Here is a 27,528-nt window from a genome sequence, read left to right as displayed (position 1 = left end):
CTGAAGAAACAAAAAGAGGCAGACACAAGTGCAGTAGAAGAAGCAGCTGTATTTGACTATAAAGGCATCTAATCCAGTGTCTCTACGCAATTTTCTTTATATATTTCAGTGTAAAAAGCCTATATTCTATAGAAAAAAAAAGAAAAAAAAGTTGAACAGAAAACCAAAAATAATCTCTGAAAAGAAAACATCATAATCACATTAAGTCCCCATTCACCAATCATTTCAATTAAAATAAAAACATCATCTCAAGTTTTCTATCATTTTCCCTCAAAACAAATATATATACCTTATATATTTATATTTATATGTATTTTCCAAGGCAGTTTGGCATGGCCGACAGACAAAAGCGATCGTGGCCATATGATTTCATATCTCAACACAAAGTTAAAAAACATGTCAAATGAGGGCTGAAGCTATGACGACAGTTGTTTCGCACCACCGGAGAGTGGTCAGGTGACCGCGCACAAGATGGCACTGATAAACAGAGGCAAGTGTGGCCATACGTCCATAAACACGAACATGCATCCACACACCAAACACCAAGCTCTGAGGCTCAAATTAATTGTGTTTTCTCTAAACCAGGTCTGATGTGACAATCTCCCAGCTGAAAGCACAAGAGTTGGACCTGACACGATGGTCCGGTCATGAGGGGGGGGTGTTTTTGCCTCTTTATTGTTTCATCATAGCTCTGCAGGTCTGTATATGGCCGTTACAGTCACTGGGATAGTTGATATGCTATATTCCCTGAATACAATAACTTTAGGCAAGTATTGAGTTTATGCACTGTGTGCTACACGAATCAAGCGTGAGGGTGACAATGTGTACGGGAAGTGGAAAACAAAACATGGAGAAAAAGAAAATAGATGAACGTGAAAGAAAACAATGGCAGGTAAAGGTATTAGAAAGCTCGTCTTGGGTTCAACGGCAATGATTAAGGATTAAGTCCCTGGGTGCTTGTGTGTGTGTGTGTGTGTGTGTGTGTGTGTGTGTGTGTGTGTGTGTGTGTGTGTGTGTGTGTGTGTGTGTGTGTGTATCCCTGGGTTCTCAATCCCATCAATTTCTATGGGACTATGTAGATCCTCGTTTCTGTAGCTCCTGAATAAAGGCTGTGAACAAACACACAGGAATTAATTAATATTGCAAAGTATCATTCGAAACAGCAGAGACAGGAAGAGAAATGCATGGAAAAAGTTAATGTTCTCACCTCTGATGATTTCATCCTTAACCTTCTGAAGCTCTTTTCTCACTTCCTCTAGCAGTTCCTAAACAATCAGATGGACACATATAAACCAGTTCATGTTCACATGATAATACCTCAGTTAGATAATATCTATAGGGTCGTCACAAAACAAAAATGTACTATTATTTATTTTGCATAAACCATGCAAAAATGATTTCTAAAATAAAGATGCAATTAAGAATAAATGAGAATTTCTAAGACAAAATTCAAATTCATTCAAAATAAATGTATTCATTTCTTTAGTTAAAAAAACAACAACAACTTACTGAACAACTTTGTTACAACATTGACATTTTTGTTTCAAAGCACTGGTGCTCTGGCAATTAAGTTGGCTTGAGAAAGCTATTTAAACTTACAGTTATTATTTTTTATCTAGGACTAAAATTTCTGACTGCTACTCCTCCTAGAGCTTTAACTTTACAAACTCAGATCGGTTTTCCTAAAAATGACCATTAAAACTGGGAAAAATCCCATAGACTTACATTGACGGCATCTATCTAACCAAGCCTAGCAACTAGAATCATGTTAGTGACATCCTAATCAGGCTAGAAACATGCTAGTAACTTGCTAACCATGCCAACAACAGGCTACTAATGCTAACATCATGCTAGTAGCAGGCTAATTAAGTTAGAAACAAGCTAACAACATGCTAATCATGCTAGAAACATGCTAAAAACATGCTAATCATGCTAGAAACATGCTAAAAACATGTTGCAAACAACATTATGCTAGTAACTCACTAATATTGCACCAAAATGAAAATTCTTGGCCAAAGCCGAACAAAATCAAACACTGGGTCGAAGGCAGATTACCGAACATGGTTTTTCGTGTTTTTCCCCTAGGTATTTAGCCATTTTTTTCACCATTGCATAAAATTAATAGCTAAATTTTTCTTTTTACAGTTTTGTCTTGATTTTGAAAAAAAAAAAAAAAAATACAAAACAACAATTTAAAAATATTTACTTAACACAGAACATTTTTAACATTCTATTCGACATTATAGCCTACCAACAAACCACAATGCAACTTAAAATCAACAAGTTAGTAAAATAATATTCTTGGGCCATTTTTAAGAGCCCCTTCTTGAATCAGGCATGTGTTTTTAATGCACAAATAAATGCAGCCTTGCTGAGCAAAGGAGAATGTTAGAATAAATGTATTAATAGAGCTGTTGGAATGATTGTTATCATTATTTTTGTCTTTCTTTTTTATTTTATTTGACAAAACAACAGTAAAATGACAATACTAACATTTATGAATGTTGACTTTTATTTTGGCGGAAACCCACAAGAAGACCTCAGTAGTACTACTTCCTTTTCGCTTAAATGAAATTATAATTTTGGTTGCCGAACATTCGGTGCATCCCTACTAGTAATGCTAACATTTTAAAAACTTTTAAACTTTTTCACACTTTCTAAGCTAACTTTAAGTTTGTCTTGACTTTATCTAGTTTTAACCTGCAAGGTTAGCTGTTTGTTTATCGACTTCAATTCTAACCTGTTTGATTCGTTCCATCTCTGACTCTCCTTCTCCACTCTCGGCCTCTGCTGATTGACTGGGTTTCATCCTGGAAACACAGGACGACAAGCAATTAATAAAAAGAAATAGAAAAGCAAAACAAAAAGGGAAGGCGAAAGCAATGGCCTGGACACCAAACCAAAATGCAGTAAACCGATCCAAAGAAGTCCAAAGTGACTTTTAGAGTCAACATTAAAGTCTCATCCACTTCCATGGCTTAATATATAAAATGTCATTGCAAAATGTGCGCAGTTCATATCCATGTATTTACTTTAACTAAAAAGGTTAACAGCTTCCAATGGAACAGCAATATTAGCTGGACAAAATTGCAAGCATGCACATTTTTTTATAAATGTACACCTTAATATTATAAAGAGAATTTGGGGTGCTTCTTTTAATCTTGCATGCTATTTAGGAGGGTTAATATATAAATTTAGACAAAAAGTGATGCTGTAGTTTAAAGTCATGGATGTGGAGACAGCTTTAATGTGGGCTCCTGCAGATCTAGGAACAGAAGGAATACAGTCAGTAACAGAGAGCCCCCAGAGGACAATAAGAGAATAGCTGCAGAATCAATGAAATAAATCCAAGCCTGAAGACAACTGCAAGTACCCTCAAACAAAGCATGTAATACTGTGACAGTGTTGCACAGATCTACAGACGCTACAGAAAGCCAAAGAGTCTTCCAAAGGCCACGGGTTAAAGCCAAACAAGCTCAGAAACACAGGTCCACTCCCGTCACACCATGGGTCAAGTCCAACTCTGAACCAACTCTGTGTGTTATTTTCACAATAAAATCATACATTGGTGCCAAGCTTGTTGACAGTCTGCTTAGAAATGACAACTTTTGAAAAGTTAAAGTAAAATTTCCCTTTCATAGATTGATAAAAAAAATATTTTGTGGTAAAGTAAATAACACAGAAAAATATGTAATTTCTACATTAAACAATTGAGTTAAAAAATAATAATATTAGTACTCAGTTTAGGCTTGTAGAATTTAAAACTGGGACTTATAAGTATATTTTACTTGAAAATATTTTTTTTAAAGAATGTTTAATTTAATATCAAAGTCATGATCCCGTTGTTCCCATCTAAGGTTACATTTTTAGCTGTTTTCGAGATGTACTTCCACTGTTTTCTGGTTGCTTTTGTTGTAAGGTTAAGTAACTTGCTGTTTTGTAACATCTAGAGTTCATTTTCTACTCAAAATGACCTATTCATACTCAAAATCTATTCACTGATTGTCACCGTCATTGTGTATCATGTGCCAAGTATTGAGGTCTCAGTGTTCATTTAATTAGTAACTACATGTATTGAGTCAACATATATCCTTAAAAACACTAAGGAGCCATCTACTTGCTTACGTACATGTTTGTAAGTGAACCACATGCTTTGATGGCATTTTTTCAGTGCTATAATGTTTGGGTAAAGTTTACAAACTGTGGCTGAGTGAATTGCACTTGAGGACTGCAGAGTAAACTTAAAATAATTAAGTAGAAATGACTCACCAAACTCTAACTGCACGTTGAATTTACTTATTTCCTTTGCTAATTTTACTTGAATTAGTTAAGTAGAATGTACTTAATTCCATACTTAAATTTTACATAAAAATGTGCGTGCAAAAACTTGCCAAATAAAAATCAATAAATTTACTTTTTCTTTTTTTTAAAGAAATTATGTGTCTTGAGGAAAACATTTCAGGAATTATCTCCATATAATGGATTTCTATGGTGCCCCCAAGGTTGAACTTCTGAAACGCAGCTTCAAAGGGCTCTAAATGATCCCAGCCAAGGATGAATGGTCTTATCTAACAAAACGATCGTCATTTTCGAAACAAATTGACAATTTATATACTTTTTAACCTCAAACGCTTGTTTTGTCTCCTTGAACTGTTTTTTTTTTTCCAGTTCAAAACAGTCAATACAGTAAGGTATGTCGAAAAACTTCAGTCTCCCGAAAAAAACTGTTTCAAAAGTATAGAAATTGTCAATTTGTTTCGAAAATGACAGATCGTTTTGCTATAAGACCCTTCTTTCTTTGGCTGGGATTGTTTAGAGCCATTTGAAGCTGCATTTAAACTGCATTTTAGAAGTTCAACCTTGGGGGCACCATTGACATCCATTTCACAGAGATCATTTTTTCCTTAAGAAACATAATTTCTTATCGACTGAAGAAAGAAAGTCACAAACATCTTGGATGACAAGGGCATGATTAAATTATCAGTACATTTTTGTTCTGAAAGTGGACTTTTCTTTTAAGCAAGGATGCAAATTGATCAAAAGTGACTGTTAGTCTGTTATATTGTTTATTGTATATTATAACAGTTTACACAACATTATTAAGCAGCAAAGCAACACTATAAAAATAAGATTAATAATGCTTATTGAGCAGCAAATCAGCATATCAGAGTAATTCCTGAAGGATGCACTGAAGACTGGAGTAATGGCTGCTAAAAAATCAATTACATTTTAAATTGCATATTAAAATATTTTAAAATAGAAAACTGTTATTTTAAACCATAATAATAGACAGGGTTCCCACTCTAAGCCAAATGTCAAATTCCCTGACTAAAAAGATGAATTTCCATGACCTATAATGAACAGATCCATCCATTTGCAAGCTTTATTTACTTTTTAGTTCAAAACACACATACACACTACTTGTTTAGTGCTTTTACCAGTTAAAAGCACATTCTGTACTTTTTCTGTTTTGTTTCTACAGACACTAATTTATGGTTTTTATGCTTTTAGGGGTTAAATGCTCTAAAAGATTTTTAGTTTGTCATCAAGTTCATCATTCAGTCTTTTTATTCTTTTGCATTTAGTTTTTGCTTTTCTATCATTTACTTTGAAGTGGTCATTTTGTAGCCAAAGCTCTTGAAATGTACATTTTCCTGACATGTTTGCCTCAGTTAACAGGTACAGCCTGGTGACTGCATTTGACAAAGGGTTAATTCACCCAAAAATGAAAATTCTGTCATTAATTACTCACCCTCATGTTGTTTCAACCCCGTAAGACCTACTTTTCTGGGCCTTGAACATGGTAGGAACCTTGCTGTCTATTGGAGCATTCAGATTTCTTTAAAAATATCTTAAATTGTGTTTCGAAGATGAAAGAAGGTCTTACGTGGTTGGAACAACATTAGAATGAGCAATTATACTGCAAAAAAAGCTTTTTTTTACTTAGATTTTTTTTTTTGTCTTGTTTCCGGACAAAATATCTAAAAATTCTAAAATCAAGAAGAATTTTCTAGATGAGTAAAAATTATTGTCTTGTTTTCAGAAAAAAAGTCAAAATTAAGTGCATTTTTGCTTTTAACAAGCAAAATAATTTACCAATGGGGTAAGAAAAATAATCTTGTTTTCTGTTTGATAAAACATTTTTTTTCTAAAACCATAGGCAGATTATTTTGCATTGAAAAATAGCCTAACCATAACAATAGGCAAAACGTGCGAAACAACGAAAAAATAAATACAGTATAGAAAAATTACATTTTGATTAATGGAAACTAAAATTTAAAGCAACAAATCCCTGATATTCCATGACTTGGACAAAAACTCCCTAACTTTCAATGCCTGGAATAGACCTTTTAAAATTCCATTCCATATTCCAGAAATTCCATGACCTGTGGGAACCCTGAATATATCACAGTTTTATTTTTTACTGTATTTCTGCTAAATGAAGGCTTGTTGAGCTTAAAAGACTTCTTAAGAAACTTTTGAACTGTTGTGTGTGTGTGTGTGTGTGTGTGTGTGTGTGTGTGTGTGTGTGTGTGTGTGTGTGTGTGTGTGTGTGTGTGTGTGAGTGAGATTATATATACAGTGGTGTGAAAAAGTGTTGGCCCCCTTTCTGATTTTTTATTTTTTTGCATGTTTGTCACACTTTAATGTTTCAGATCATCAAACAAATTTAAATAGTAATCAAATATAACACAAGTAAACACAACATTTTTTATTATGTTAAAGTTTTTTAATTATGAAGGGAAAACAAAATCCAAACCCACATGGCCCTGTGTGAAAAAGTGTTTGCCCCCTAAACTTAATAACAGGTTGGGCCACCCTTAGCAGCAACAACTGCAATCAAGCGTTTGCGATAACTTGCAATGAATCTGTTACAGCGCTGTGCAGGAATTTTGGCCCACTCATCTTGGCAGAATTGTTGTAATTCAGCAACATTGGAGGGTTTGAGCATGAACTGCCTTTTTAAAGTCATGCCACAGCATCTCAATAGGATTCAGGTCAGGACTTTGACTAGGCCACTCCAAAGTCTTCATTTTGTTTTTCTTCAGCCATTCAGAGGTGGATTTGCTGGTGCGTTTTGGATCATTGTCCTGCTGCAGAACCCAAGTTCGCTTCAGCTTGAGGTCACCAACAGATGGCCGGACATTGTCCTTCAGGATTTTTTGGTAGACAGCAGAATTCATGGTTCCATTTATCACAGCAAGTATTCCAGGTCCAGAAGCAGCAAAACAGCCCCAGACCATCACACTACCACCACCAGCTGTTACTGTTGGTATAACAGTTGGTATATGTTCTTTTTCTGAAATGTTGTGTTACTTTTACGCCAGATGTAATGGGACACGCACCTTCCAAAAAGTTCAACTTTTGTCTCGTCAGTCCACAGAGTATTTTCCCAAAAGGGATCATCAAGATGTGTTCTGGCAAAACTGAGACGAGCCTTTATGTTCTTTTTGCTCAGCAGCGGTTTTCATCTTGGAACTCTGCCATGAAGGCCATTTTTGCCCAGTCTCTTTCTTATGGTGGAGTCATGAACACTGACCTTAACTGAGGCAACAGAGGTCTGCAGTTCTTTAGATGTTGTTGTGGGGTCTTTTGTGACTTTTTTTTTGAGTTGTCGCTGCGCTCTTGGGGTAATTTTGGTCGGCCAGCCACTCCTGGGAAGGTTCACCACTTTTCCATGTTTTCGCCATTTGTGGATAATGGCTCTCACTGTGGTTCGCTGGAGTCCCAAAGCTTTACAAATGGCTTTATAACCTTTTCCAGACTGATAGATCTCAATTACTTTCTTTCTCATTTGTTCCTGAATTTCTTTGGATCTCAACATGATGTGTAGCTTTTGAGGATCTACTTCACTTTGTCAGGCAGGTCCTATTTAAGCGATTTCTTGATTGCGAACAGGTGTGGCAGTAATCAGACCTGGGTGTGGCTAGAGAAACTGAACTCAGGTGTGATAAACCACAGTTATGTTTTAACACAGGGCCATGTGGGTTTGGAATTTTTTTCCCTTCATAAAAAAAAAACCGTTCATTTAAAAACTGCATGTTGTGTTGACTTGTGTTATCTTTGATTAATATTTAAATTTGTTTGATGATCTGAAATATTACAGTATGACAAACATGCAAAAAAATAAAAAGTCATTAAGAGGGCCAACACTTTTTCACACCACTGTATATAAGTAGCTATAAGGTACAAGGGGCCATGTGTTACATGATTTTCACAAGATTACAGGGTGTGTTCCATGATGCAAAGCACAATGTTCAAAACCCTCTTAAACTATGTAATATAAGTGTAATGCATGGACTTGAGTGGTTTAGTACTTTATTGCATGTTTAGGTAAGTGTGTGTGTGTGTGTGTGTGTGTGTGTGTGTGTGTGTGTGTGTGTGTGTGTGTGTGTGTGTGTGAGAGAGCAGGGGAACCAGGGGGCGCCAGCAGTGTTAGTCCATAACCACATGAGAGCATACTGTAGAAAAAGTACCTGGTAAATGGGCTAGAGGAAGAGGGTGACTCCAGACCTCTGGGTGCTGAGTTAGTCCTGTTTGAGACATGTACTGTATATATACACTTCACTCTAAATTTAAACTATTTAAGCCCTGTGGACAGTCACACTCTTCAAACACTAGAGTAATGGAGACTCTGTGCTGCTTCAAGATTTAAACAATTCAATGTAAAACTGATCAACATCCAGAGTCAGTAAATTAATGTTTACCTGGGCATGGTGGCTGATTTTTCCCATGGTCTCTTAAATTCTGTTGAAAAAACACACATAATGAGAAAACACTAATCTAAATGTTTCAAATCTCAATCACAAATGCATTGCGTTCTTACCGCCTAGGTTTTGAGCATCAGAATCATCCTGAAGATCATCAGCAAAGGAAAAGAAACAGACCGAGAGGAGAATGAATGAGAATGAGCTGGCTTTTTGAGTCAATTTTAGTACTTACATTTACAGTAATAGAGGCTATATTCCATCTTAAGTCTATAGGCAACCTCTTTAAATACCTTAAGACTTCTGCATGCACTTTAAATGGTCGATTTAGAGGAATTTTACAGGAAATACAGCATTTTTCCCCCCAAACAAATTCCAATTTCATAGCTCAACTTAATGTCTACTTGTAAGCAAAGTATAGACTTTACACGGTCACAAAAATCATAAACTATCAGGATGTGCTACCAACACTACACTTAAGGTTAAGAGTAAGGTTGAAATTTGTTTAAGCATTGTGTAAGTAACCAGCACTGTGACTGATATGACCAATTTAATTTTAAGATTCGATTTTGCACTTAAAAGACTGAAGGTGTTCATACATTACTGGGCTCCTCTGCTTTGGGGGGCGCCTTCTCCCCTTTATCTGCAGCTTTTCTCCTGTACAAACAAAGACAATAACAACAGTTATTTCTAAAAAACAAACAAACAAAAAAAACAGTAATTTACAGCACATTTTACCATAAAGAACATTCTGGGCTATTTACTAAAAGTCAGCATCAGTAGCATTTATATATAATAATAATTTCAATCCTCAGTTTGTAAAATAAAGTAGACAGACACATTTACAGTAATACAGTAAGAATAGTAGGAGTAAGAATTGTCTATCCCTTCAAAGTGGCACACAATGTACTCTATTTATTGATTCACAAACATGCATATAAATATAATCCAGGAAGTTGTAAAGCACTATGGAATAGAGTTCAGGAATTATGTCAGTAATGCAAAACCAGAATTTTACCCGCCTAGTCATGCTTCTTCACAGCTCAAGTAACAAATATTTTTGTAATGAGGAATTCATTTAACAAGGAATTCATGTGAGTGCTATAGATTGCTTCTATTAAAGCCTCTGGCACCCTTGACATTACAAGTTCATTACCAAAGGCCTTTGATCAACAGCTATCTCAGTTACACCCCAGGCTGTTCATTTCTAGTTATGCACGCATCTTTCAGTTTGAAGAGCCAATTTAACAGACTTGAATTGCAATTATGTAATCCAGTATTGCGCTTTGTGGTCATATTATGGATATAAAATGATTTCAGATCTAGGGTTTGAATAGGGGTGGGAGAAAAAACGGATTCTCTGATCCATCGCGATTCTCTCTTCAATGATTCTGAGATTTTTTTTTTCCCCGCGTATGGCACGTGCGCTAGAGACGCGGCGGGATTCATTGCACAGAATTTGCACTGTGAGACATGTGCACATTGCTTGACAGTGTGCTTCCACCCGCCGTGTTTTACTTTAGATATGCTTTCATTTCTGCCATTTGAAATGCAGTACTATTAGACCAATGCGGCTGTAGTTAAATGCACTTGCATTTTCGAATACTTTTATATGAAACTGATGTACACACCGTCAGTTATGTTTTCAGAGCAGGACAAAACATCTGATATATGGAAATAGATCTGTGCATTAGTTTGCTGTTAAAGCAGCCACTGTCTATAAACTCATCAGTAATAATCAAACAGCAGTAATGCTGAGGAAAAAAGAAAAACCAATAACTATTGTCTGTAAACTTTCGGATACTTAAAGAACACTTATTTTAAATAAGTAATTGTTTTAAAACGTAGCCTGCTTATATAATAAAAAAAAGTTAATTTTGCACAAAATAAATTTGATATAAAATGTATATGAAAATGGAGCCATGTGCTAGCCTGGCAAGCCAGACCCACATAAATGTAGGGTCTGGGCACTCTCCATAGACAGGGCTCAACCGGAGGGGTGGGATAAACGGTTGTCTTTCAAACTCCTCTCCACGCAATAGGATAGCGCTACAACCAATCAGAGACTAGTCTGTCAGGTGACGTAGTCAGAGCGACGAAGATTTTTAACAAAAATCAGTGCACTGTGCAGTCTGTCAGCTAAATAATAGACATAGATGGGCACTAAACCTTTAAAAGTAAACAAAAACATGCACAGACAAATCCAAATTACACCCTGCGGCTCGTGACGATACATTGATGTCCTAAGACACGAAACGATCGGTTTTTGCAAGAAAATGAACAGTATTTATATAATTTTCTTTTTACCTTTGATACAAACCCACGTCCATCTGTCATGAGCACGAGTTTAGCATATCTATGATTCGACTCGTCACATGTGAACGCGCTTTGATGTAGTATACGCAAACACCGAAAGGGGAAATATGTAAAAAAAAAAAGTCCAGGATGAGTTTGCGCAAGCAAACGTAATCTTTTTCAGCTTTAAATGGGTTTGAACAACCAGGACAAGCGCAAGTAATTACCATTTTGAATAGCCGCTATATCCACAATCTCTTGTGCTGTGTAAACAATGAGTGTCGTATACACGCCACAGATCGCTTCCGGTGTTTGCGTATTCTACACCACAGCGCGTTCAGACGTAACGAGCTCCTGCTCAGGACACATGGACGTGGCTGTGTATCAAAAGTAAAAAAATATATAAATACTGTTCAGTTTTCCACGCTTAATTCACGGAACCAGGAATTCATGTCTGACTGAACTTATGGTCGCAGGTCAGTCGTCATCATGTTAAGCCCGCCCACCGACTCGTGATTGGCCCGGTACATCTTGGATTTTTCGGAAATTTAAGTGAATTGAGAGTAACTAGACTGACCTTAGAAGCAAATGTAATTTGCTGCCGCTAGGGGCGCGTCTAGATTCTAGGCTAGCCATGTGCAGCAATATTGAAAACTGAGAATGTGATGAATCGTGATATTTAGTTGATGATGAAAATTGTAATTAAGAAGATTGTGAAGATACTTTTAAGATGGCAGTACTGACATACAGAGATGCCAACTATAAACAAAAAGCATAGAAAATGCACTTTTGCATTTTGTTAAAATGTAAAGTTGCACAGCAGAAGAATTAATTGGGGGAAAACTGTAGATCAAGAATCGTTTTGGAATCAGATTATGACTCCCAGAATCGGATCGGATCGTGCCTAAAGGTTCTCACCCCTAGGTTTGAAACTGAGAATCATTTTTATATAGAACTGGTTCCACCTTTAAATATAAAAATAAATAAATAAATAAATATATCCAAACCAAATGACTTTGAGTTCATGAACATCCATTTTTTCCATAAATGCAGAACTATTACTTAACATTAGGCAACACTGCCACTGAATGTTGCGAAGCATACAGCATAACCATTCCTAAATTAATCAGTCTGGTTCTTTTTACTGAATCAAAAATCAAGAGTGATGAATGCAGCAACTTTTTTGGTGTTTTGAATGATTCCACCAAATCATCTTATGTTCATTACGATACATTCATGTGTGATATGACCTGAATGTATGCTTTTAACATCAATCTATCAAGTATTTTTATGATAGAACTATCTTTCCAGATAATGTACTCAACCCCAGTCTTTCTTTCTTCATTCGTAAAGAAATTATGTTTTTTGAGGAAAACATTTCAGGGTTTCTCCAGAGTCTACAGAGAACTACCGACCCAGTGTTTACAAAGTGAACATGCAAAAAAGATCAAACGCCTTTTACAAAAAAAAAAAAAGGTAAAACAGCAATGTAGGGCGATTTTAAAAATCGGAAAATGAGAAGGAAGTTTTTGGACATACAGTACCCTAACTGTCATGAACCAGAATACAAAGAGTTCACGCAGGGATGGACAAGATGAGCATTTGGATAAATAATTTATATACTTTTCATTTTAGAAAATAACAGATCGTTTCGTTAGATAAGACCCTTCTTCCTCGGCTGGGATCGTTTAGAGTCATTTGCAATGCAATGAAACTGCATTTTGGAAGTTCAAACTCGGGGGCACCATAGACGTCCATTATATGGAGAGAAATCCTGAAATGATTTCCTCATTTCACTGAAGAAAGAAAGACATGAACATCTTGGATGACAAGGATGTGAGTAAATTATTTGTACATTTTTGTTCTGAAAGTGAACTACTCCTTTAAGTAATTAGAACTCAAATGAATATCCATATAAATGAAAATGTATGAATTCATATTTGTCACTTTAACTGAACTCAGGACTAGCGGTTGTGCTTGAGGCATTGTTTGTCATTCAGTGTTTCTGTAAAAAAAAAACTAAAAATAATACTGATAATATACTACTACTACTACTACTAATAAAACAGTACAATATTCACTAAGATCTGATAAGCTGCTGGGTTAATGAATATCAATCACGTTCACGTCTGTGTTTGCTCGAACTGATTTGCTGAAATCAAAACAGTGAGGGTAATAGGCAAGCGCCAGTCAATGAGATTATTTCTTCATAATTTGCGCATTAGTTCCTCCTGCTACCAAAAAAATGGAAATGGCTTGAGCTCGTTCATAAAGGCAGAGTAATTCCAAATTAACTCCACTATTTGGCAGGTAAATACAACAAAGAAAATACTTTACATGTCATTTAAATGTCTTGCTCTCCCTCTCTTTGCATGTGCAAAAGAAACACAGAATGACGGCAAGTGGGGCACCTTCACACTACAGACTATGGTGCATCAAATACACTGCGCATCTATTGAGATGAGGACCTCTCAAGCGCACGGTTCAAAATGAGTAAAGGCAAGAGAATTATCTGTATTGAACTTACACTTTTACCCTAATTCAAACACTGGCTAGAAAAATATAATGTTTCAGCCAATGGCTAATGATAGACATGGTTGGCTCGCCTAGCATGTAAATTTAGTATGCAAGTGATTTAATCACATTGAAGAGGGTTGGCAGCCTAATTCAAATAACTCTTACAAGATGGTTAAAGAAATGAAATACTGTACAATTATTTGTACTGTACACCTTTAAAATCTATTCTGTGGCCGATTTGCACCCCCGAGCGATCGGGGTGTGTCGCAAGCGTTTTTTGTTTTTTTTTGTCCAAAAGATCCTCTATTGTGTCGTGTCATTAAGATTATTTGGTGTTCAGACAGCGATGGATAACAGACCGGCCCAATAGGGCCAGTGCCCAGGTTGCATCATCCAGTTTATTATAGAAAACCCCAGAAAAATGAAAACAAATGTTTATTTATATTTAATATATGGGTCCCATATAACCTATACAAGGCCTCTTAGACAAGGATCTTCATCTATGAGGGCTCCATTGCACTACTGTTACTATAAGGCCCTGTGAATATACGAATCCCTGCAAACCTTTTATAGAACCATTGTTCCATCCAGTTTCAAATCATGTTTATTTGAACCAATATTTGAGCTTCTTTCTTTGTGAGAAGGGTATCAGAAAAGATACTATTTAGCAGAATACGAAATAGATTTATTGCTAAGTATTTTTTTTTTAGTTTTGGTGAGAAGAAGTTTCTAGTGCACATGTGTACATAAAACTATTATTATAACTGTCCATCTTCTCTAGGGTCATGCCTGAAAGAAAAAGAAAGAAAGCGGCATAGAGAGAGCAATAAGTCTGTTTTTAGCATTGTTAAGATTTAAAATGTAAACTCTCAAAACTTATACACTTTAATACAGTTAGTTACAGTTAGTTCACGGTGGCTGAGACATCAATAAAAAAAACACCTGTAATTTTTTTTGTTAAATTCCAGTTGTTTTTTTTTAAATAATGAAAAATAGCGGCCAGAAGACAGTGAGTTGATCATAGCCTAAGTTTGATCAATTTGTAGTAACAAACGCAACTTATCGCATCAGCTCTTTATTTTCAGTTTTCATTCAGCATTAACAGCAAGCCAAAAGGGGTAAGGTTTCCACCCAAATGTATAGCCTACATGCATTTGAGATGCTTATATTATGTTGTTGCCCCGTCCATGCAATGAATGCACGTTATTGAATTAATTTATTCAACTATTTTTAGAACATTTATTAAACTGCTCAGGTAATTTCAGTGTAGGCTATGGTACATAGTCATGTATTAAACTCCCGTAACTCACAAACTCCCTGTGATAGCACAAATATTTCGGCTCGCTCTCACTCAAATTATCGTGGTAACTGACTTCTTAAAACTGAGACATGTTTCAATGCTAATTGAGGATATATCCGTGTACACATTTGCTGTATGTTTTGGAATTGTTTTCTACTGACCGTCGTGCCAGGATTGCACTCATCTCTCCCATCAGGCCTCCTCCACTGCTGGGCAAAGACACACTGCTGCGGCTGCTGTCAGCTTTAGGAGGTGCTGCCACGCTGGCCGCAGCCGCACTGCTGCCACTACTGCCTCCTCCTCCTCCTCCTCCTCCACTACCGCCTTCATCCTGCAGGAGGAAGCACTGAGTCAATAACAGCAGCCAGGATTCAATGTGTAAAACATCATAGGAGATCAGGGTATGCATATACACTACCGCTCAAGTTTTGTAATATTTTTTTTAAAGATGTCTTTAAAATATTTTTTAAAAATACAGAAAAACAGTTGTAATGCAAAATGTTATTACAATATAAACCAATGTTTTTTTGTTAATATACTATAAAATATAATTTATTCCTGTGATTAAAAAAAAGCGTAATTTTTAAGTGTCTTAAGTGTCAAACGATTCTTCAGAAATCATTCTAAAATGCTGATTTATTATTAGAATTATGAATGTTGGAAACAGTTGTGCTGCTAAATGTTTTTTGGAAGCTGTGATCCCTTTTCGGGATTCTTTAATGAAGAACAAGTTAAAAAGAACAGCAATTATTCAAAATAGAAATATTTTCTAACAATGTAAATCTATGCTATCGCTTTTTTTAATTTAACACATCCTTGGAGAATAAAAGTATTTCTTTCTTTCAAAAAATATATGTAAATATGCATAAATGTTCTGATTTATTATTAGAATTATCAATGTTGAAAACAGTTGAGCCGCCAAATATCTTTTTTGGAACCTGTGATCCTTTTTCAGGATTCTTTAATGAAGTTAAAAAGAACAGCATTTATTCAAAATATAAATATTTTCTAACAATGTAAATCTATGCTATCGCTTTTTTTAATTTAACACATCCTTGGTGAATAAAAGTATTTCTTTTTTTTTTCAAAAAAATATATGTAAATATGCATAAATGTGCTGATTTATTATTAGAATGATCAATGTTGGAAGCTGTGATCCTTTTTCGGGATTCTTTAATGAATAACAAGTTATAAAGAACAGCATTTATTCAAAATAGAAATATTTTCTAACAATATGCTATCACTTTTTGATTTAACACATCCTTGGTAAATAAAAGTATTTATTTCTAAAAAAAAAAATAAAGAATAAAAATGTATTAACCCCACATTTTCAAACAGTAGTGTATGTTGTTAGAAAACCTTTCTGTTTTAAATAAATGCTGTTCTTTTTAACCTTTTATTGATCAAAGAATCCTGAAAAAAAATATCACAGGTTGGAAAAAAAATTTGCAGCATTTAAAACTGTTTTCAACATTGATAATAAATCAGCATATTAGAATGATTTCTGAAGATGCATGTGACAAATTCTATAATATATAATATTTCTATAATATTTCACAATATCAATTTTTTTTTCCAGTATTTTAAAACAAACGAACATTAAAAATCTTACTGATCCCAAACTTTTGAGTGGTAGTGTATATCTTAATTTATTTTTGGCATTCACATGGAAATGTATTTAGTTGTCTTTCTAAAGTTTCACTGAGGAGAACATTACCATCTTATTACACATCTAGCTGTATACAGTGATTGATATTCACCAATATGTTTTTTTGCTTTACATTGTAACATCAACAAAAAAATACAAAACACAAATCTTACACAACCTTTTGTCCATTTCTATTTTTGTAAACTATTTTTTCTATTTTTTAGTATACAAGTTTTAGATTTGCCAGTGCTTCGTTCTCTGCGTTCTCCAACATGAAATATTGACTTTATCATCCTTCATACCTGAAACACATTTCTGGTCTTTCGATTCTGCGTGATTCACCAGGAAACGTTATGCCATTAAAAATGTGTCATCAAAATGTAACAACTTGCTCAGTCTCTAAAAAGGCTAAATTTCATTTTCAGGTGATGTCACCAAGACCTTAAATAATGTTAGCAGGAAGTGACTCATTATTCTGACATCTGGACATTCTCTTATCACTCATCGTCTCACCTTGGCCACTTTGCGGAGTTTGGCACCTGCCAGAGCAGCAGCGAGACCACCACCTGGTCCTCCTTCCCCACCGCCGCCTCCTCCTGAAGAGGGCAGAGGAGGAGCAGGCGGAGGTGGAGCTCCTCCTCCTGAGGGAGGAGGTCCAGGTGGTGGGGGAGGTCCAGCTGGAGGGGGCCCAGGGGGAGGTGGAGGTCCAGGGGGAGCCGGAGGGCCTCCAGGGGCCAAAGGTGGTGGTGGAGGAATGACTAGAGTACAACAACAGCAAATGATTTTCAAAATAATGTTATTACTAGGGCTGTCAATTGATTAAAATATTTAAATCGCACATTTTTATCTGTTCTAAAAGTACGTAAAATTAATACTTTTTTAAAGTTTTTAATACTCTAATCAACTTGTGCATGGACAAATATAAATGCTTTAAGCAAAGTATGTTTATTATTAGTGAAACCATACTCGACATAGAGCATGAAGACTGGACATGTTTCAGAGGTCATACTTTTTTTTTTTTTTTTTTAAATGTCTATTAGACACATGAAAGAAAAAGAACCTAGAAATACCAGGTTCCCATTACTTCTCTTTCTTTGCACTGAGCAATTTACTTACACAAGTCTGTTTACATTATTTGCAGGACACTTCTTCTGAACATGCAAAATACATTTATTATTTATTATTAAATTTTTTTGCGTCTCAGTGCCCACATACTGTCATTTGATGCAGCCAAGTTCTCAACAAAAAAGTTTCCATTGTTATATTTTAGTGTTTCTGTTGTCAGACAACTTGAGCAATATGAAATAATGTCTGAAATAAATTCTGAATTATGATCATGATTCAATCGCTAAGTAATCATTTACCAGCATCTGGACATAAGTCACTATTCTCTGCATTATAATCATTGTTTTTAACTCACTGTTTGAACGCTTTCACGATCCTTGGATTTTCCAGGAGTTTACCCGTTTAAAATGATGTGAGTCTCATGAAAATGCGTACTAGTAGCACGATTTTTGGTGTATATTTGGTGTGCTACTAATAAGCTGAAATTAACTTTGGCGTGCATATGAAATGCATGTGTTTTTGTCGTGCATATAATACACAGTTTTGGCGTGCATATGTGGCTCTATGCATCAATCCTACAGCACCAATCCTAACGTAGACCGACTCCGCTTGCATTCATTCAATATGTCAGAAGTGCCGGTATGCACAAAAAAGTTCCAGTACGCAAAAGGATAAAATGCAGACTTCAAGGCACGCATGTGCACACATCATGATTGAAGAAAACCTGAGAGAGATAGCCTTTACGGCTAGAGAATTACAAGGATACGGTACAAAACAGTAAGATTTAGAAAGATTATAGATTATATTGATTAGATGTAATTTTCTAAATGTTCTCTGCTTATTACAAGAGCTTGTCACCCAGCAATAAGCACCATTTTTCAATGAAATTGATGAGATCTTTAACAGGGATGACGTTTTTTATGGTGGCAGAAAACTCACTATTTTTGAGTTAAATTAGGAGATAAACTTACATTTGCGAGAAAAGTGTCAGAATTGTGAGATAAAATAAATAAATCTTACATAAAGATGTTAATAGTAATAGGTTTAAATAATATTTCATGCTGTAACTGTAAAGCTAATATAATTTGTCATATGTGATTATGTAGACCTATGGATTAAATCAAATTTATGCTTTAAAAGTAGAGTAATCATAGCAGTTTTCATCCATAGTATGTCTGCGTTTAGCTTCAAATGCCGTCTTTGATGACAGTATTCTATAAAATCCTTATTTCATGGATTTTACCCGTTTACCTCCACTTGTTACCAGTGTTTTGATGCAACTGGCTGCAAGTGATACAACTGTGATGTCTACTCTAAATTGGTCTATTAGACATGATTGTAAAGAACTAAATGGATCAGTGACAGACAGCCCACTTTTCAGATCAATTTCTTTCATAAGGATTTCAAAAAATCTTCTGTAAAATCTTCTGAGCAGTGAACTAGCCTAATTTTTGGTTTGCAGATGTTTAAACATATTTGTATCTATTTTTAAAAATCACCTCAAGTCCTTTCCGTTGAGGTAAAACACTTTCTGCTCACCTGGAGCTGTTTGCCGTTCTCTTTCTTGTCTTTCTCTTGCTTGTTTTTCCCTTTCCTGTTGCTCTTGTCTTTCTCTTTCTAGTCTCTCTCGTTCAAGCTGTTCCAACCTCAGCTGTTCCAATCTGCAGGAAAATAGATGGAGGCATTGCAATTATTTTTACATACTCCAAATTGAAATGAGATTGCACAATTGCAATTGTAACAAAAATTAAAATAAAATGTTTAGATGCATATCTGCCCGTTAACCAACATCAAAAAACAATTAACATGGAAATGTGTTGTTAAAGTACTGAAATACTAACTTAAAATGGTATTTCCAGGTGGTATTTTAAGCAAATAAGTTAAAAAAAATAACAGCAGTTTTAAGTGGAATAAACGATTGGAGAAATATGAAATGTGTCACAAGAGAAATGTCTGATCCATTTAATAACATTCTGAATATTCTTGTTAAAGCAATAAGCCCCAAGAAGCCATGGTTTACAGTGAATTCATAACAGCTTGTTAGAATCTGAATTTAAGACATTTTAAGACTTTAAGGACCCCTGCTTGAAGTCTAAATTATTAAATCCAATAGGAATGATCTAGTCTTTGTCACTTTTACAGTAGTTGCGGGGTGAGATGGCGATTATTTGGTGGGTTTACATATTTTGAATCACTCTGAGACCCTCAAATGAACCAGTATACATAAAACAAGACTTCAAACTTGAAACAGGCAATCACAGAATTCACATAAACAACAGATACTCTCTGTAGTGACACTTGTAAGACTGCAATGTCAAGTTTCGTGTTAAGTCAAGCCTCTATGAAAGCCATTCAAAACATTTCAGTCAAGTCAAGACATGAGTCAACCAGCTCCATGTAAAGTCTTTATCAAGGTAACCATAACAACTAGACAGAGAGAGAGAGAGAGAGAGAGAGAGAGAGAGAGAGAGAGAGAGAGAGAGAGAGAGAGAGCCAATTTGCTTTTTACAGTTTTGTCTTGCTTTTCAAAGAAAAAAAAATTACAAAACAACAATTTAAAAATATTTAACACTGAACATTTCTAACATTCTAGTAGACATTATAGCCTACCAACAAAGCACAACTTAATTTTTATTTTTTTAATAAGTTATTAATAACTGCGACTATTTCTCAGAATTGTGAGTTTATATCTCACAATTCTGACTTTTAACTCACAATCATGAGTTTATATAATGCAATTGCAACTTTATTTCTCAGAATTGTGTTTATATCTCACAATTCTGACTTTATTTCTCAGAATTTTGAGTTTATATCATGCAATAATGACTTTATAACATGCAATTGCAGACTTGTTTCATGCAATTGTGACTTTATTTCTCAGAAGTGCAAGTTTATATCTCACAATTCAGACTTTATAACTCACAATTGTGAGTTTATTTCATACAATTGCGACTATATTTCTCAGAATTGTGAGTTTATTACTCGCAATTTTGAGTTTACATCATTTAATTCCGACAAAAAAGGTCATAATTGTGAGATAAGTCACAATAACCTTTTATTATTTTTTATTCATTGGTGGAAACAGGCATCCACACATAGCAGTTAACTACGTGTAAGCAATGCAAGTTAGAGTTCATCTTGTTTTATGCTCTTCTCTTTATTTTTTATCTACTTTATTATTAAACTGCAAAAAGGCAAAAATACAATTTAAAAAATAAAAATTTAAGTTTAAAAAAGACACCGGTGTTTCATCTTTTGGCCTGCAGTCCTGCAGGAAGAAAGAAGATGAGAACGAGGCAGGGCCGAAGAGGATATCAAGTGTCAGAAGACCTGACCCGGACTTCTGCCCCATCACTTCAGGGGCTCACGGAAAGCTAAAGACTTGAGCGTTAATACCAGTAATCCCTTGAGAGTGTGTGCTTGTGTGTGTGTCTATATAAGTGTGTGCGTGTCTTTAAATGAGGTCAAAGGCTGAACAGGAAAACCATGACTTCAGGCAATTCACACGATGCCACAGGAAGTGAACAAAAACTTAATATAAAACGGTTTCGTTACGTACACCACTACAAATAAACTCTTAATTTGTACCTTCTCTGTTGTTCCAGCTCTTCTGGGGATGGTCCATTGGACACAGGTCGTGCGGGGAAACCTAAAGACAAATTTCATTTTTCATTATGCAATAAAACCTACAGTCGTGGCCAAAAGTTTTGAGAATGACATAAATATTAGTTTTCACAAAGTTTGCTGCTCAACTGCTTTTAGGTCTTTGTTTCAGTTGTTTCTGTGATGTACTGAAATATAATTACAAGCACTTCATACGTTTCAAAGGCTTTTATCGACAATTACATGACATTTATGCAAAGAGTCAGTATTTGCAGTGTTGGCCCTTCTTTTTCAGGACTGGGCATGCTCTCAATCAACTTCTGGGCCAAATCCTGACTGATAGCAACCCATTCTTTCATAATCACTTCTTGGAGTTTGTCAGAATTAGTGGGTTTTTGTTTGTCCACCCGCCTCTTGAGGATTGACCACAAGTTTTAAGATCTGGGGAGTTTCCAGGCCATGGACCCAAAATGTCAACGTTTTGGTCCCCGAGCCACTTAGTTATCACTATTGCCTTATGGCACGGTGCTCCATCGTGCTGGAAAATGCATTGTTCTTCACCAAACTGTTGTTGGATTGTTGGAAGAAGTTGCTGTTGGAGGGTGTTTTGGTGCCATTCTTTATTCATGGCTGTGTTTTTGGGCAAAATTGTGAGTGAGCCCACTCCCTTGGATGAGAAGCAACCCCACACATGAATGGTCTCAGGATGCTTTACTGTTGGCATGACACAGGACTGATGGTAGCGCTCACCTTTTCTTCTCCGGACAAGCCTTTTTCCAGATGCCCCAAACAATCGGAAAGAGGCTTCATCAGAGAATATGACTTTGCCCCAGTCCTCAGCAGTCCATTCGCCATACTTTTTGCAGAAGATCAATCTGTCCCTGATGTTTTTTTTTTTGGAGAGAAGTGGCTTCTTTGCTGCCCTTCTTGACACCAGGCCATCTTCCAAAAGTCTTGGCCTCACTGTGCGTCAGATGCGCTCACACCTGCCTGCTGCCATTCCTGAGCAAGCTCTGCACTGGTGGCACTTCGATCCCGCAGCTCAATCCTCTTTAGGAGACCATCCTGGCGCTTGCTGGACTTTCTTGGACGCCCTGAAGCCTTCTTAACAATGCAGTGGAAAGTTTTTTTCGGGATTAAGTTAATTTTCATGGCAAAGAAGGACTATGCAATTCATCTGATCACTCTTCATAACATTCTGGAGTATATGCAAATTGCTATTATAAAAACTTAAGCAGCAACTTTTCCAATTTCCAATATTTATGTAATTCTCAAAACTTTTGGCCACGACTGTACACTCCATCACATTTGTGTAAGAATGTGTGTGTGCATCACCTGCATCAGGAATGGAGTTGAGGACATCAAGTGCGTGCATCATGCCGTTGGCGAACAGCGCTGCATCTTCCTTGCTCCCAAAATTCAGTCCCCACACCTGCCGAGCGTCCCGCCACTGATGGAAGTTTGGAGTGGCCTGATTATATTTTAATCCCTTTACAATTGGACAGTTCATCACAACCTGTAGATGAGACATAAATATCCAAATGTAAATAAGCAGCTACTCTTTCATGCTGTAGTTAATTCAAGAAGTTCATTATTCTTTGTGACACTCAATTTAGTGTCCAGGGCTTGTATTCACAAAACATTTTATCTTACCACTTACAGTTCTCCTAAATAGCAGTAAAAGGCGAGACACTGCAGGTGAATAGGGTAAATATTCATTTTTTTCACATTCTGTTTTGTTGCAGCATTTTGTTAAACTGCTTTAAATTAGTTTTCCCCCACATCAATTTACACTCCATACACCATAATAATGACAAAGCAAAAACCAGATTTACAAATTTTACAAGTTTATTAAAAATAAAACACTGAAATAAGTAGATTGCATAAGTATTCATACCCTTAACTCAGTACATAGTTGAAGCTTCTTTACAGCCTCAAGTCTTTTTGGGTCTGATGTGACCATCTTTGCACATCTGCATTTGGCAATTATCTGCCATTCTTTGCCTCACCTTTTCACCTCTCCATCTCTGTCAGACATTTTCTAGAGTCCTAGTTGTTCCAATCGTCTTCCATTATGGAGAATGCTTCTGTCAACCTTCAATGCAGCAGATTTGTTTCTGAACTCTTCTCTAGATCATCGCCTTAACGCAAGTCTGTCACTGAGCTCTACAGGCAGTTATCTTGACCTCAGGACTTGGTTTTTGCTCTGATATGCATTTTCAGCTGTTAGACCTTTTCTGAGAGGTGTGTGTCTTTCTAAATCAGACTCAATCAAATGAATTTGCCACAGTTTAACTCCACTCCAAGTGTAGTAACATCTAGAAGCAATATGAATGCTCCTGAGCTAAATTTCCAGTGTCCCAGAAAAGGGTATGAATACTTATGCAACGGGATCTTTTCAGTTTTTTATTTTTAATAAATCTGCAAAGTTGTTACAAACCTGTTTTGTGCTTTGTCATTATGGTGTATGAGATGTAGATTGATGTGGAAAAAAAATAATTTAAAGCAGTTTAACATAATGCTGCAACATAACAAAAACGTACCGAAAAAAGGAGTATGAATACTTTCGCAAGGCACTGTAGTTATTGCCTTACCTACCCAGTTTATTGATTACATTAATAATTACAAACATTTGTATTACAAGTTTTCTAAAATGTTAGGATATATGCATATGAGGCATTATTTAATGATATATGCACTAATTTATATACATGTCTAGTACAAAAATCTTAACACTGGATGAAGTCAGTTTTAAAATTGTTGTTTAATTTTTTCTTGACATATTAGAGTCAAACATTCTTACAGAGGGAATTTTGGGTATCTCATTTAATCCCTCCATAATTCAGAAAATACTTAAAACAGCCAGAAAACCATATAATCTCAAACTTGAACTAGTGTCTCAACTTAAAACCTATTCACAAAGCTGCTGAGACAAACTTTTACTAAGGAAGCGAGAGAAGTCTTAAACTAAGAGTAAGGGCGGGGTTGACCTCATTACTATGGATGATGTCAGCATGCTTATTAATTATGCACACAGTGATTGGTTGATAGGGGAGGGGTCTCTGTCAGTCATTTATTCATAGAAATATTGTAGAGTGCGATATAATGGTGCCATATTCAAATAAAGTTTAAAAAAATTCAAATTCAACATTCAAATGAAGATTTTAAAATGCAGGCTAAATGTGATGAATTAAACAAATTTATGTTCAGCTGATTGTCAGGCTTTTACATGTGTGCTTCTTTAAACAATTAGCAAATATGCATATATAAACAGTGTTTGACTTAACAGAGTAAAATAGTCATGGCTCATAGTAAACGAAAAATGTAAATGAAAACCAAACTGGAAGCTGTTACTGCCCAGCTAATTAATGACAAGAAGATGCGTGGGAAAATGTATGTGTGCAAATAAATGCAGCGTGCTTCTTAAATGTTTACATTCCAAGGCAGATTGCCGGCAACAGCCATTTTAGCCCTGCTAAAAAATAAATAAATAAAAGAAAAACAATCACAGAATTTGTAATGGTTACACTGGTTAAAAAGGGAATTGTACTGGTTTTAATGGTAACTGTAATGGTGCCTGTTGGAAATTGGTCACCTTCTATTGTTGGCTTGTTAAAATCAGTAAATCCTAATGGAACATGAACCAAAACCATTTTTTAATGGTTAAAATGTTGATGGTTTGTAATGTTTATAATGGTATTTATAGTGGAAACCAATAGCATTTCTGTGATGGTTTCTATTGGGTTTTTTTTCAGCAGGGAGGATAGTTTGTGATTTGGTCTTAGTGACTTACAGGAGTTCACTTCTCCTAACATTTCACAGATTTAGGAGCTAGTTTTAGTGCCAAAATGCTCTGTGAAATACTTCTAAATTTAGGACTGACACACCTATTATTTTACAGATTTTCTCCTAAATCGGCAAGTTATGAGCTACTTTTAGTCTTAAGATGTTTTGTGAATACGGGCCCTGATCAATTGCTATTGTTTATTTATTATTTATAACAATTCAAAAATACTAATACTTAAATTAAACTCTTAAGAGGAACATATTTTCAGATTATCAGGCTTTTTTATTATTATATTAGTAGCTATTTGGACTTAAGTAGAAGCAACTATATGTGACCCTGGACCACAAAACCAGTCATAAGGTTAAATTTTACAAAACTGAGATGTATACATCATATGAAAGCTCAATAAATAAGCTTTCTATTGGTGTATGGTTTGTTAGGATAGGACAATATTTGGCCGAGATACATCTATTTGAAAATCTGGAATCTGAGGGTGCAAAAAAATCAAAATACTGAGAAAATCACCTTTAAAGTTGTCCAAATTAAGTTCTTAACAATGCATATTACTAATCAAAAATTACATTTTGATATATTTATAGAAGGAATTTTACAAAAAAATCTTCATGGAACATGATCTTTACTTAATTTCCTAATGATTTTTGGCATAAAAGAAAAATCAATAATTTTGACCCATACAATGTATTTTTGGCTATTGCTACAAATATACCCCAGCGACTTAAGACTGGTTTTGTGCTCCAGGGTCACATATTTAAAAAAAAAAAAAAAAAAAAATACAACACAGGTTTTAAAAAATGTAGATGCATTCTTGTTTAAAAAAGTGCAACTGAAAGAAAACAAAAATGCAGGATTTTCAAGGTTCATTTACAAAAAAAAAACCTTGAAGATGGAATGCAAGTGTGAACAGGTTTTAGCAATTGAACAATTTACATCAAGGTGTTTTTCTCAGCATATATGTGAAAAAAATCTATCCAAAAACAACATGTCTAAGAACTCGTCACACGTTTTAAACTAGACTTAGATTGACATACATTTGAATGTGCAAAAAGCTTTTTTCCTACCCGCCCTAAAAGTGCTTAAGCTTAAACAGATTTGTAAACTTATTTGCATATTCCAACAGAAATCAAACTTTGTTTAACAGATCGTCCAGGAGATGGCTCCACCTCTGCGGAGCGCACGAGAGATGCGTGTGTCTGCGAGCGTTCGCCTTTAGTGAATGTGCTGACACCTCCTTTCTCTGTTTGTATTGCGATCATGAATTCCACAAAGTAGAGCGGAGGAGAGAAAGGGAACAGAGAGAAGAAGAAAACGTCCAAAAAAGTTGACCATGCCTCAAAGAAACTGACAGAATAGCAGACGCTACATAGAAACAAAAGAGACAAAAGTCACTGAGTCATTCAGACAAAGAGAACCGAGTGAGTGGAATCAGCCAGATGGACTGAGAAGAGGTAGAGTCATGGGAATGGGGGAGGAGGGCCTAACTGGCACAGGAAATGGTTTGGCTATCTTACAGGAAACAACATCTACTTTAGTAGCCATCTCCGGGGAGCATTCCTGTCTGTGCGTATAGAGGGCGACAGCGCTGGGAGGGGAAGAGAGAACTCAAGATGCAGGTGATGATGAAACTGACAAATGATATTCTAAGCTTAGGAGAAATATTCCCCCTAAAATTAGCTGACAGATGTTTAAATAGTACGTCCAGCCTGCTTACTTCTATACGATGAAAGTGCATGAGGGCTGGAGATGTTAAAGACGTTTACAAATAATGTACTCACCTCCTTGTCATCCAAGATGTTCATGTCTTTCTTTCTTCAGTCGTAGAGAAATTATGTTTAATGAGGAAAACATTTCAGGATTTCTCTCCATATAATGGACTTCTATGGTGCCCTGAGTTTGAACTTCCAAAGTGCAGTTTAAACGCAGCTTCAAAGAGCTCTAAACCATCCCAGCCGAGGAAGAAGGGTCTTATCTAGTCAAACAAATTGACAATTTATATACTTTGTAACCTCAAATGCTCATCTTGTCCCGTCTCTGCTATGTAATCCAGGTCAATACAGTTAGGGTATGTCTAAAAACTCCTATCTCGTTTTCAACTTAAAAATCATCCTACAACGCTGTTTTACCTTTTTTTGTAAAGGGTGTTTGATCTTCTTTGTGTGTTCGCTTTGTCAACACTGGGTTGGTTCTTCGGCAGCAATGCAGATTTAAAAGTTGGGGAAGAAAATGACATTTCACAGTTTTTCGACATACCCTAACTGCATTGACCCAGATTACACAAACTATGCATATGACGAGACAAGAACGAGCATTTGGGGTTAAAAAGTATAAACATTCGAAAATAACTGATCAGTTTGCTAGATAAGACCCTTCTTCCTCGGCTGGGATCGTTTAGAGCCCTTTGAAGCTGCATTTTGGAAGTTCACTATATAAAGAGAAATCCTGAAATGTTTTCCTCAAAAAACAATTTCTTTACGACTGAAGATAGAAAGACATGAACATCTTGGATGACAAGGGGGTGAGTACATTATCTGTACATTTTTGTTCTGGAAGTGAACTACTCCTTTAAGCTTCAAAAACAATTTGTGCA

General features: G+C 35.7%; 1 protein-coding gene across 2 annotated transcripts in view; it reads right to left on the bottom strand.

Moving 5' to 3' along the window:
• Positions 1-31: 31 nt before the first annotated feature.
• Positions 32-27,528, bottom strand: part of vaspb (vasodilator stimulated phosphoprotein b) — a 75,452-nt gene continuing 47,955 nt past the window's right edge. Inside the window, exons 3-14 of one of the 2 annotated variants that reach the window (XM_073850614.1) lie at positions 22,472-22,652; positions 21,122-21,182; positions 19,073-19,194; positions 16,982-17,226; positions 14,982-15,151; positions 9,308-9,365; positions 8,828-8,855; positions 8,709-8,748; positions 8,478-8,534; positions 2,741-2,810; positions 1,208-1,265; positions 32-1,109 (exon numbers count right to left, since the gene is read on the bottom strand). In XM_073850614.1, coding sequence (XP_073706715.1) covers positions 1,072-1,109; positions 1,208-1,265; positions 2,741-2,810; positions 8,478-8,534; positions 8,709-8,748; positions 8,828-8,855; positions 9,308-9,365; positions 14,982-15,151; positions 16,982-17,226; positions 19,073-19,194; positions 21,122-21,182; positions 22,472-22,652 — 1,128 coding nt within the window. In that variant the 3' untranslated portion in view covers positions 32-1,071. The remainder of the gene's footprint in view (positions 1,110-1,207; positions 1,266-2,740; positions 2,811-8,477; positions 8,535-8,708; positions 8,749-8,827; positions 8,856-9,307; positions 9,366-14,981; positions 15,152-16,981; positions 17,227-19,072; positions 19,195-21,121; positions 21,183-22,471; positions 22,653-27,528) is intronic. The other variant, XM_073850615.1, reaches the window with a different exon arrangement.

The sequence above is a fragment of the Garra rufa genome, chromosome 11, assembly GCF_049309525.1.
Source record: "Garra rufa chromosome 11, GarRuf1.0, whole genome shotgun sequence".
Taxonomy (NCBI): Eukaryota; Metazoa; Chordata; class Actinopteri; order Cypriniformes; family Cyprinidae; genus Garra; species Garra rufa.
This window is presented reverse-complemented; position numbering and strand designations above follow the sequence as displayed.